The 11729-nt window shown below is 32.4% G+C and overlaps 1 protein-coding gene across 5 annotated transcripts; it reads left to right on the forward strand.

Annotated features, from left to right (window-relative positions):
* Positions 1–2154: 2154 nt before the first annotated feature.
* LOC111385993 lies at positions 2155–10459 on the forward strand. Of its 5 annotated transcripts, none has more exons than XM_023010417.1 (14): positions 2155–2288; positions 2969–3349; positions 3436–3470; positions 3566–3644; positions 3781–3859; positions 4310–4393; positions 4468–4640; positions 4861–4917; positions 5473–5629; positions 7257–7548; positions 8638–8751; positions 9487–9612; positions 9780–9831; positions 9996–10459. In XM_023010417.1, the coding sequence occupies exons 2-14, from the start codon at positions 2993–2995 to the stop codon at positions 10146–10148; spliced, it is 1758 nt and encodes a 585-aa protein (XP_022866185.1). In that variant the 5' UTR covers positions 2155–2288; positions 2969–2992; the 3' UTR covers positions 10149–10459. The 5 variants fall into 5 exon arrangements, with proteins under 5 accessions (XP_022866185.1, XP_022866187.1, XP_022866188.1 ...); XM_023010419.1 differs by having other exon boundaries at positions 4477–4640; XM_023010420.1 differs by having other exon boundaries at positions 4480–4640.
* Positions 10460–11729: the final 1270 nt, after the last annotated feature.

Consider the following 11729-nt stretch of genomic DNA (forward strand, 5'->3'; position numbering starts at 1 on the left):
CTTTAATAAAATTGTCTAAAAGCCATTAAAATTTGAATACTTCAAAATTTATTAACACTTCTAGAAATTTTTAATTGAATACACTGTAACTTATAGAAACTTTTTAAAAGTTTCAATAGAATACATTAATGCTTTCAAAGAATTTCAAAAAATCTACATTGAATACTTCAAAATTTTTAAATCCTAACAAGTTATTAAAAATCTCAATTGAATATACCTCATTTAATATCCATTTAACTGCAAAGTTCATTGTTTTATATTGGAATACTTAAATTTTTACTTTAATCAAATTAATTTTAATTACTTAAATTACATTATTTAAATTAAGTTTATTACTTAAATCAAAGCTCGCATATATAAATGTAAATTTATTATAATTATATTATATTATATAATATATTAAAGGTTTCATTAAGATAATGGTAGATTAATTATAATATAAAATATTGTTTATTATAGTTTTAATATAATTATATATGTAGTCGAGTTTCAATTTTAAGTGATTAAACTTTTACACGAAAATGAACTCTATACTTAAAAGAAGACTACACGAAGTTAAATTGTGATTAATCTATTATTAACATTGCTGTGTAATAATATATTATAATATTATTTCATACGTACATGTATATATATTATTTTATTTATTATTTATATAATCGAGCTTCACTTAAAATCAACATTCATCTACTTTTATAATGATATTATAATTGCAATATATATAAAGATAAAACGTATAGATGGATGAAAAACGTTTAATTTACGATTTTTTCTCAATATAACATTGTCAACATTTTTATTCAAAGATTATAAATTGCACATTTAATTAATAAAGATAATATAATGATTTAAATTCAAAGGACAATAATTGAAAAGGAAAAAAAAATGCTTAAATGTGATCAACAGTTAGGAGGAAAATAATTAAAGATGGAAGAAATTATCCATTAATTTTAAAAACTTTACTAATTACTCCTAGTAATTAGGAGTTACTGACGATTCCTGTATTTGTATCCACCTCACTAAAAATAAGTTTTACAACTCACTTACTCATTTTTCACTAAAAACTAAATTTTTAAGTATTAATAAAAATTAATATTATGTGTTATGAAAAATAATTAATGTAGTATTAAATATTTTAATATTATTATTGCATGATCATTATTGTATAAGTATAAAAATTGATGGTAATTCAGTTATTTATTAAATATAAATATAAAAAAAGAAAAATATTTTTATCTCGATACGTTTAAATGGAGAACTTTTATTCATCCATTTGTATTAATCCCATTTAAAATAAAATTAAGACTTTATTTTAAGATTTTTCACTTCTATATCTATTTTGAATGTAACTTTGATTTTTAATTTAAAATAAATATGCTATAGATTAATATGATGAGTGTGATTAGTACATAATTTTTTGTTTCTAAAATATTATCAATTGCTTTACTTTAAAAATATCACGCATATCATTTATTTCGTACACAAGATGTGTAACGCATGTGTCTACTACTAGTATCATAAAAAAAAGGAAAAGTATCAAAATGTTTATTTAAGTATTAACCCACAAGGCAAACATTTCTTGAGTTATATAGAATACAATTTTGATTGTTACAGTACACTACCATCTCTCTTTATGTTAAAATGGATAAAGAAAACAAAAAATCTATCTAATGCATCTCCAATGCTACAATAGATTGCTTAAAAAATAAGGCTAATAAGCAAAGTAGACAATGTAAAAAATAAAAAATAAAAAAAAAATCACCTTAAATGAATGTGACTTATTTAGTTGACGTTACAAATGAAAAAATATACATTATTTAAATATAGAGACTTTGTCAGACGAGATGAGTTGGTATAGTTTAAACTTTTTCTCACGTTTCTTATTTTTCTCTTCTATTTGCGGTTTTCCTGTCTCATATTGAATAAGTTTGAGTCACATAATTCATTATTGATGAAATTTGAACTTGACCATTTATTTGTATGCTACGTAGATTGTAATCCATGAATCCATCGATGCTGCTCTTAGGTTTGAGGGACCGTGAGCTACGTCATGTGCAGGCCCATTTACACAAGGTACAACCCAGCCCAAGGCTGGTTCCAAGTCCAATGGACTGTGCAAAAGCATAAAGTAATTGATGTATCGTACATTGCGCTTTAATAGTTGTACATAGCGAGGGATTCTGTTGCAAATATGACGCTTTTGGTATGCGTAACTTCCCCCGGACTAGCATCGGATTCCTCTTCGACCCACCTTTCGAAATTCCTACCTTCTTAAGAAAACCCTAGAGGTATGCAATCTATAATATGTTTCTGTTTTACACTCGCGCAATCTTGTTCCTATGTTTTGTTAATTAATATGAAAGTTGATTCTTAACAACTTGGCAGTAATTCTTTGACGTGTGTTTTATACATTTACTTGAAAATTTTGGTAATTTGAAGGTTTTGTTTATTTTTGTTAGTGAATAGTGATGCAAAAGTGAGTCTTGAGGAGCCATTCTGACTGGATTTCTGTAATTCCGTTGTTTTGTCTTTGGAGTCTTCTTTTTGAACTCTTTCTAGATTTTCATCAAGTATGTATTACTGTTTGCTCAATTCTGTTTACCGAGGGCATAATTACGAGCTGACTTTTGGAGCTTCTGTTCACGTTAGGAGTAATTCATGCTCTATGATTCGGATGTAATACACAGTATCGTACTTCTCATTGGAGATAAAATTTGTTCATTATAAGAACGAGGCGAGGGAGCTGTTTGGCACGTATGAGAGTCTGTTAGTGGAAATTTTTGTGCATTTTTTTTCTTATTTTCCCAGCTCAACTTTTTGCCACCTAGTTATACTTTTGTCTGTGAAATTCATATACTGAAGACCCGAATTTACTCAAGCATAGGGTGTCCCTTGGCATCATTATTGCTTTTCATTTAGTCCTTTAAATGCGACCCATGGAAATAATGTTATTTATTGGACATTTCAGCGATATCTGTTGCTTTTGGAGCATATGGGTGACGCCTCTGATCAGCTGCTTCCTCTAGCAACTCAACCACTGCCAAATTCTTCACGATTCTCATCTGATGAAAATGCTTTACCCCCTCAGGAGTCCGTTCATCCTGACCATAATGGTCGTGATGCTGGGGCCAGTCTTTTTCCTCTTCCCTTTTCAAATGCATCCACCTCTACTCCCTTCCCTACTTCTCTTCAACAGACGGGCCCACCATCTCAGTTGAATTATCTTCTATCCAATGGTTCTGAATTAGCGTGCTCGCAGCCTCATGCTAGATCCAGCGGTTCTTATGTGCAATCTGAGTGCAATAATGACATTGAAGCTGCTGCTCAGAATGCCATGCTACAAGAACAAGTATGTCCATTTTAAATGTAAGCTTCAGATTTAACTGTTTCAGAGATGCCTTCTAGTAATAATCGCGTTTCTCTATGCCATGTCAGGAAATTGCCACCCAAAAGATTATTCAGAGCCAAAGGTTTGTCCCGACTTTCTTACATAAAAACCTGAGCTATAAGCAGTTTGTTTAGTGTGGAAATTGATGTTCATAAGTATGGATTTGTCCGAACTCAGAGAATCAACTGCTGCGAGTGGACCTCCTGAGGACAGTAAGGACATTTTGTCTGGACGTCATGACCCAAATGCTCTAAAGGTGTTTCAATCTAGTCATCCTTTTTTTCTTAACCCCTTTCTGCTTCCTATTCATTGCTGGACCATCTTTCCATGTGCCTAAAGGCGTTGGATGATTTACTCGACCATGTTTGGTTTCATGATTTTTATTTTCACAGGAGCATCTATTGAAAATGACCACACAACATCGAACAGAAATGACTTTAAAACGTGGGAAGCCTACATTTAAAGAGGAAGGTTAGACCACTAGTTTAGACTATTTTCTACTTATCTTTTATTCTGGATAGTTGTAGATGCCATCATGATTTACTATAAAGTATCTTAGAGGCCCTAAATAAAATGCTTGAAGAGAAGAAAACTCATTCCAATGCCTAATCCAGGATGTTTTAAACTGTGGTTGGAATGTTTTAAACTGTATTATTTTTAGTGAGAACGACTGACTTACAGTTATTCTCTTCATAAAGGAGTAGCTATCAAGCTATATCAACTTACGTTCAAGTGCTTTTTCCTGATTGTGGTTTAGGAATGTGAACCTAATCATTTGCATCTAGTCTATATGGCTTAAATATACAGCATTATAAATAATAAGTGGGCAAAAGCCCTTTCTGGTCCATAATGCAAACTTTTTTAATCGAATGCTATCCCTTGAAAAGAACAATTATTGTTTTCGTTTTGAATTTTTGCTAGGTAATGTGGAAATTGGAAATGGATATGGTGTGCCAGGTGGAGGTGCTTACTATGGCACTTCAGTAAACAATGTAAATACCCATGGTAAGAATTTTTCCATGTTTGATTTATCCAAGTATTAAAATTTGTAAGCCCACCATTTCTTCTCAATACCTCAGAAAATTTAGCAGTTGAAGGTAATAAAACAAGTCAAAAGAATACAGAGTTTAGCATAGAATCTGAGCGGAAGTCAGAGGCAAAAGATTTGCCTGAGTATCTCAAGAAAAAGTTAAAAGCAAGGGGTATTCTGAAAGATGATTGTATTTCAGAGAATCTCCGCATCTCAGAAAACGTAGGTTCACATTTTTTCCCTTTGTGTTTTATTTCTATATCTAGTTCACATTTTGCATAGGGTCGTGTTCTGAGATAATTTTTGTTTATGCTGCTCTTTTATGTCCCATGTATTACTGTCGATATTTTCTGATCAAATAACTAATCTTTTAATAAGTAGATTATGAGTCTTATTTTAATGCTTGTTATCTCAACATTTTTCTTGGAACTTTGTATTGTAGAGCTTGGAGATTGCGCCACCTCAGACCACTGTGCCTGGGAATTTGCCGCTAGGATGGGTGAGTGTCAATTGCCAGTCTTTTGTAATTTTTGTGAATTACTAATATTTGCAATTCTTTTCGTCCTGGATTGGAACGAAATAATTAGAATTGGAACTATAGACGTTAAAATCAGCTTATTTTTTAAGTGACAAATATATCTATTTATAAACCATTTGTCTGTTGAATATATTTTTCATTACCCTATTTATTAATTTGTGCAATAGGTGTTAAGACTTAAGAACCATTTGACGAAAATATACATAAGCCTATCCATGTACGTGAGAAGTCTTCTTATAATGTCTTGCAGTCAGAAAGCCAGAGTTCAATTTCTTGTTTGAACATTTTATGATGTCAAATGCCTCAAGTTTCTTAGCCTCTAGAACCAGAAGAGAAGGAAAATATACTTTCCAGACTCTATGGTTTTTCTTTGCTATGCATACAATCTAAGTTGCGTTGTAGTTTGACTTATCAAGTATGAGACTGTTATTTTCTTATTAAGCTAGGTACCTCACCTTATATTCCATGCTATTAATTCCCAGCTCTTCCATTTTTCTCTCTCAAATTATTATGTAGATTGAAGCAAGGGACCCTGAGAATGGTGCTTTGTTTTATTATAACCAAATTTCTGGAAGAAGTCAATGGGAAAGACCTATTGATACTGGTCCTAGTTTGGTTTCAGTGACACCTTCTCTACCAGATGATTGGCAAGAAGCGTTTGATGAAACAACGGGTATGATCTATATCTGTTTGTTACTGAGATATTGCATTTTATGGAAATAGAAAGAAATAACAGCCTTATAGCATTTCAAAGTTGCGAGAAATCTGTGCTGCTATTTGCTATTAGCAGTTAAGTAAATAAGATTGGTAAAGCTTTAGTAGGTGAAAAGTGCAACTAACTGAATGTCTTTGTTCTTTTCCTTTTTCTTTCAATGTGATACGCATGGGCCTGTTTGATGTAGATTTTTTTGAGAATGAATTTTGTGAAAAGTGATATTTTTGGAGAATGTATGATTAAAAAGTATGGAAAATTTATGGGTCACTGTGCAAAATTATTTTATTAGGAGTATGCGTGGTTGAGAACAAGTTTGAGAAAAAAATGAGTTTTAAAGCATTTGTACCAAACATGGGCTATATTTGTTGACTTTCATCTGACCAACTAGTGGCCTTAGGCATTGATTCTCTTGACTGCTAATAGTAAGAAATATTCTAATAATAATATTTGGCCTTAGGCATTGATTCTCTTGACTGCTAATAGTAAGAAATTTTCTAATAATAATATTATGCCCTTGTTTGAGCCCCATTTTCCTCCAAACCCTTCTTCAACTACATATTCTCTTAATAAAATAATATTATACGCAAACCTAAAACCTTTTCCTACTTTTCAGACAACATTCTCCAAAAATTCACTATTCCAAAATCTATTTTTACCAAATAATGGGGCTCAAACAAGGGCTATATGAGTCAACAGAGTTTCACTTTCTAATTTTGAAGCTTCACTAAGAAAAGACATATCAAGCATACAATATGGAATGGAGGAAGTATAATTTATTTAACTGGAAGTATAATTTATTTAACTTTCTAATTGTAAAAGTTCTTGATATTAATTTTTTTATGTACTTAATTTTTTTATACCATCACTTTTCATAGATTATATAATTAAAATATTGTTACCAAGACAAGTAAGCTTGACTGAAAGTTTGTTACTGCTAAATTTCACCTTGTTTCACTTATAGATCTTTTCTTTTGGGTTGAATAGAGTTGGATTCCATGAAAGTAACATATTCAACAATTTCATCAACATAATTGTTGAGTTTTGGGAACTTATTTTCTCTGATTTCTGTAGTAGCGTATTTGGAATTTTTTCTTTTCAACAAATATGATTTCATTTATAGTTTTCTCATATTTATCTCAAACTATCTTTGTGTCGAAAGTAAATCTTCTTTGAAGAATACTGGGAATAGCTTCTTTCGCGATATAAGAGCTATTCACTGTTCTTCTTCTTCTTTCTTCTTTCCTTCTTCCTTTCTTTCATTTTTTTTTTTTTGAATGCTTATTCTTGTTTCATTTTTCTCTTTCCACTTGTATATGACAGAAAGAACTTTGAATGACTTGTACATGTTTTTGATCATTCAAAAAAATAAAAAGCTAGTAAATCACCACAATTCATCAGTCATGTTTTAGTATATGAATCATCAATGAAGCGTACACAGTAAGGTTTTTGTTTCTTTATCCCCCTTCCCATTTCCTACACCAAACTTTAGAAGAAAAAAAAATAAGTTTCTTCATTTATTCGTCCTGTCAAGTTTTGTTTCATGACCTCAGGAAGACTGATACATTTCAGCTATTTGTGCTAACAGGTCAAAAGTATTACTATAACAGGAAGACCAATGTGTCGCAATGGGAGCATCCAGGAAGTCTTCTGCAGGTTACCCCTCAACATCATGAGAGAACTGTCTCCAGTAATGCTATGGAAGGGAATCGGGGAGCTCAGGCTAGTAATGCTATGGAAGGGAATTGGGGAGATCAGGTTAATAATGCTATGGAAGGGAATTTTGGAGCTCAGGCATCTATGTTGCCGAAATGCATGGGTTGTGGTGGGTGGGGTGTGGGGCTATTACAGTCGTGGGGTTACTGCAACCATTGCACTCGGTTCGTTTATCCCTTGCCTATTGCATTCATTTTACTACTATATGCTTAAGTAAATCAGACAAACTTAATTTTCTTGTTGCTGATTTAAACTTTTGTCCTCCACACGTCCCCTCGTGCACACCAACTCATTTTTCATGAAGGGTTTTCAGACTTGCACATTTCATGAAGGGGTGGCGGTGAATCAGGACCTTTTCATGATCTTATTCTACGGAACTATCTCATCTAAAAGCTTAAGTTGTAGATAGGACAATCTTTTTAATTTAAATTTATGTCTTCAACAACCTAATAATGAAGAGAAGATTAATCAATGCCGCCGTCTGGCTCTCTAGTAAAAAGATTCATTTGTAGCATTATCCAGAGAAACTACTATAGATAGGCATCAATATATGTCGATCAGTTTGTCAAGCGAGAGAGATTTCTTATCCAGACTATATTATGTTAAATTATGTTACAAGAAACCTGTTGTAGGTGTGTTACATTAAACAAACATCATCTCTGGGTCGCAATAGTCATGATGACCACCCATCTAATGTATGTAATTAAATGGACCGCCCTTTGTAATTTCGGTTAATTAAACACAAACTTCCTTAATTACTCAATTGTGAAGTTAAATAGTGGATCACAATACATGAGCCCCTCTAATCTACCTTTTCAACCGAGTGCAATTTATTTATTTTTTTATTTTTGCCCAATACAATAGTTAAGGCATAGATGTCAGTAAGTAGTTGATTTACCAGAAGTACGTCAGGAGAGTGGTCTAAAAATGTTATTACACAGTGGCGAGGATGAAATCTTATTTTATATATTTATTTTTTGGTAGATTTCTATAATACAATAAGTACAACTGTATGAGGGTAATATGGTTGTGAATTTATCTTGAAAGGAATTATGAGATTTTCCAAAATAAATTCACTCTTCTTGTTGAACACTGTATTGTTCCTTTAGCCTGTTTATGGACTAGATCATGACGTCTTTCCGTTGAATCGTTAATGGATGTACAACTTTGGAGTCATTTCTTTACCTTTTGATTGTCTCATTGATAAAATTCTGCCATTCTCAGAAAAAAATGGTTAAATCTTTTCTTTGCAGACTTCTTAATCTTCCACAATGCCAATACGTATCAACCAGTGTAGAAAGCCAACAGCATACCATCACGGCTGCCGGAAATAAAGGAGACTCAGACAAGAGATCTTTCAAGAACAGGTAATTCCTTTCTTCTACTGGTTATAACACATGCAAGCACCTTCGATCTTCAGTTCATGCCATTCACGAGGAAACATGTATATTTTTTTCCATTTTTTTATCTCGAAGGTACTGGTGTCATAAATTTTGGTAGCAGCTGACCTGTCTTATGTAGCCCAGATGTTAAGAAAAATGGGCATTGAAATTAGGATCTATTTACTTGTTAAAATGTCATTTACTACATTACTCCATTTTGCCTTAAATATCTTCTTTTATATAGGCTTTAGATTCATTTAAGATATTTGAATTTTCTTTAGCTTTCCAGTGGGAAAATAAATCATATGTTTCAATCCAAGATTCTAACTTGTTATATAAGGACTGTACAATTTGTAAAAGATCATTTTTTTGCTGTGATAGTGAAGAATTCAAATTGTATATATATATCGATGTTTTTCAGAATAATTCAACTTCTTAAGTTGATATTTTTCCAACCTCAAACCCTTCATACCATTCCGTGTACACAAGGTTCGATGGCATTTTTTTAACAATTTGTGTTTGCAGAATCTTAAACACTACGCTTACAAATATGTTGAATTGTAATGGTTTAAAATACACTTGAAAGTTGAAATTCTATTTAGCTTCAGTGGAAATGTTATATAATCAATAATTCAAGTAACAGGCGGAATTGGCGTGAAATTGTTTTTATCATTTGTAGCTTGATGTGGTCAAAATTGAGTTGTCATCTCGGATCAACAGGTCTGATATGAAACCCCCACGTGGGATGAGCTATAAAAGGGACAACAGGAAGCGTGCCTATTCTGAGGATGACGAGTTGGACCCTATGGATCCAAGCTCATACTCAGATGCTCCTCGTGGTGGTTGGTATGTGTTACTTTTCTCATTTCTGGCAGAGCGAAATATTATCTTTTTGGTGCTTTCTATTTGTTCTTGATAATGCTTGTTAATATAATTGCTAATTTAAGAATTTGGTTTTGATAAACAGAAGTTCGTTGTTGAGGATGATTTAATTTGGTGCTGATTTTTTACAGGGTTGTAGGCCTTAAAGGAGTACAACCGAGAGCAGCAGACACCACTGCCACAGTATGTCGTTACCTTAAATTTTGTTATTTCAGAAGATTGGTTTATAATGTTGGTTTTCTTTTCGTTCTTTTTTCCTTTTTGACGTCCTTGCTCAGCTTTAGCTCATTAGGTCAGGATTCCTTTGCCATATGCATAACCACTTTTTTTGCAATTTCGAATTTCAGGGTCCTCTCTTTCAGCAGCGCCCTTACCCGTCACCCGGGGCAGTCTTACGTAAAAATGCTGAAATTGCTTCTCAAAAGAAAAAGCCCGGCTCTCAATACGCTCCTATATCGAAGAGAGGGGATGGAAGTGATGGGCTCGGGGATGCTGACTGAACAATGCAATCGTATTGATGCACATCATCGAGTTTTCCTTAGGACTCTCTTAAGTTGATCACTAAGTTCACAAAAGAATCCAATGATACTATTGTGGATGAATACAGCAAAAATTATGATTCCAGTGTTACTTTTTTGTTCAAGTCAATTATAATTAGTTCCATTAAAAGCTGGAAACAAGGTGTGAGGTCGAGCTCAAGGTTTTGTTGATAGAATTGTGAGCTTTTACTGCAGAATGTGAATTAAGAATAATGTTTTATGACAAGGAATGAAATTTTGTTGGATGGTTACGAATTATAGTTTGATATTTATCAAGTGGTGTTCATATCTTGCATACCAAAATGGCTATATGCATTCCAACCAGTCTTGTTTATACATATAAAACAAACCTTTAAATGTTAATTGCTTATAATGCCTATTCTTCTCGTGCTTTTTACAAAAGTTCTTGGCCTTTTTTCCTTTGCTTCATATCAAAATGGATCTTCTATGAAAAATCTTGTACTTCTCATGTAATTGAAAAGTGATATGATTCCTTTGCTTCATATCAAAATGAATCTTCCATGAAAAATCTTGTACTTTTCATGTAATTGAAAAGTTAAATGAACCGCGTGCAAGATACTCAATACATCAAATTTTAGGATACATTTGATGCATAGAATTGAACACGATTAAATTATATTATCAGAAGTCTCTTTACGCAAGTACAATTTACAGTAATATTTTTCCTACATTTTCCATTAGATCAAGTTCTATATATTGATTGCATTAGACGTGCCATTGATCGGACAATGCACAAAAATCTTATATCTTTCTTCCTTGATACAATATATGTGATCACGGGTTCATTACAACGTTGTAGTAGTCCAGTGTCATATTGACAAATATTTATCACATATAGTACCACTCTTCAAAATTTTTATCAGACAATTTGAACTATTTGAAGTTATGTAAAAGAAAGATTTAATGGAGAATCTAAACATATGCAATAAATATATGTTACTGTAATGGTGATGTATATATAATTGATTAGAATTACTATCAGGATAATTAAGTCCATTTAACAAAAGAAAAAATGAAATATGTATAGACGTTGACATCTGATGACCAGTATCTAGATATAATTTACTTATTGATTTTATTTTATTTGTTTAAAACATGTTTCAGTTTTACTAATTGATTAATAAGCTAAAAGAATTTGGCGAGTCTTTGGTTAAACAGAAGTACTAATTGAGTAACAAAATTACGAGGACACTAGGATTGAGGCGAATCACATCTATATAACCGGCATACGAACGTGAATGTATTTAATATTTTCAAGTCAGATATTGAAAAATAATTTAATTTTCGCCGTCTTGAAATCGAGACATCTAATCTTTAGACTTTTTAATTTTTCAATGCTCATGGTCACTTCTAAGAAATTCCTTCATACTAATTTAAGTTCATTTGTTGCTAATCACATTCACTTAAGGGTGTTAAATAAGCGGAGTCGAATCAAGCCAAGCCAAGCCAAGCTGCTTTGCTTACCTTTGGCTCGACTTAACTCGCTTGGTCCACCAAGCGAGCTGGCTCGCGACTCGCGAC

This window comes from Olea europaea, unplaced genomic scaffold (genome assembly GCF_002742605.1).
Source record: "Olea europaea var. sylvestris unplaced genomic scaffold, O_europaea_v1 scaffold3367, whole genome shotgun sequence".
NCBI lineage: Eukaryota > Viridiplantae > Streptophyta > Magnoliopsida > Lamiales > Oleaceae > Olea > Olea europaea.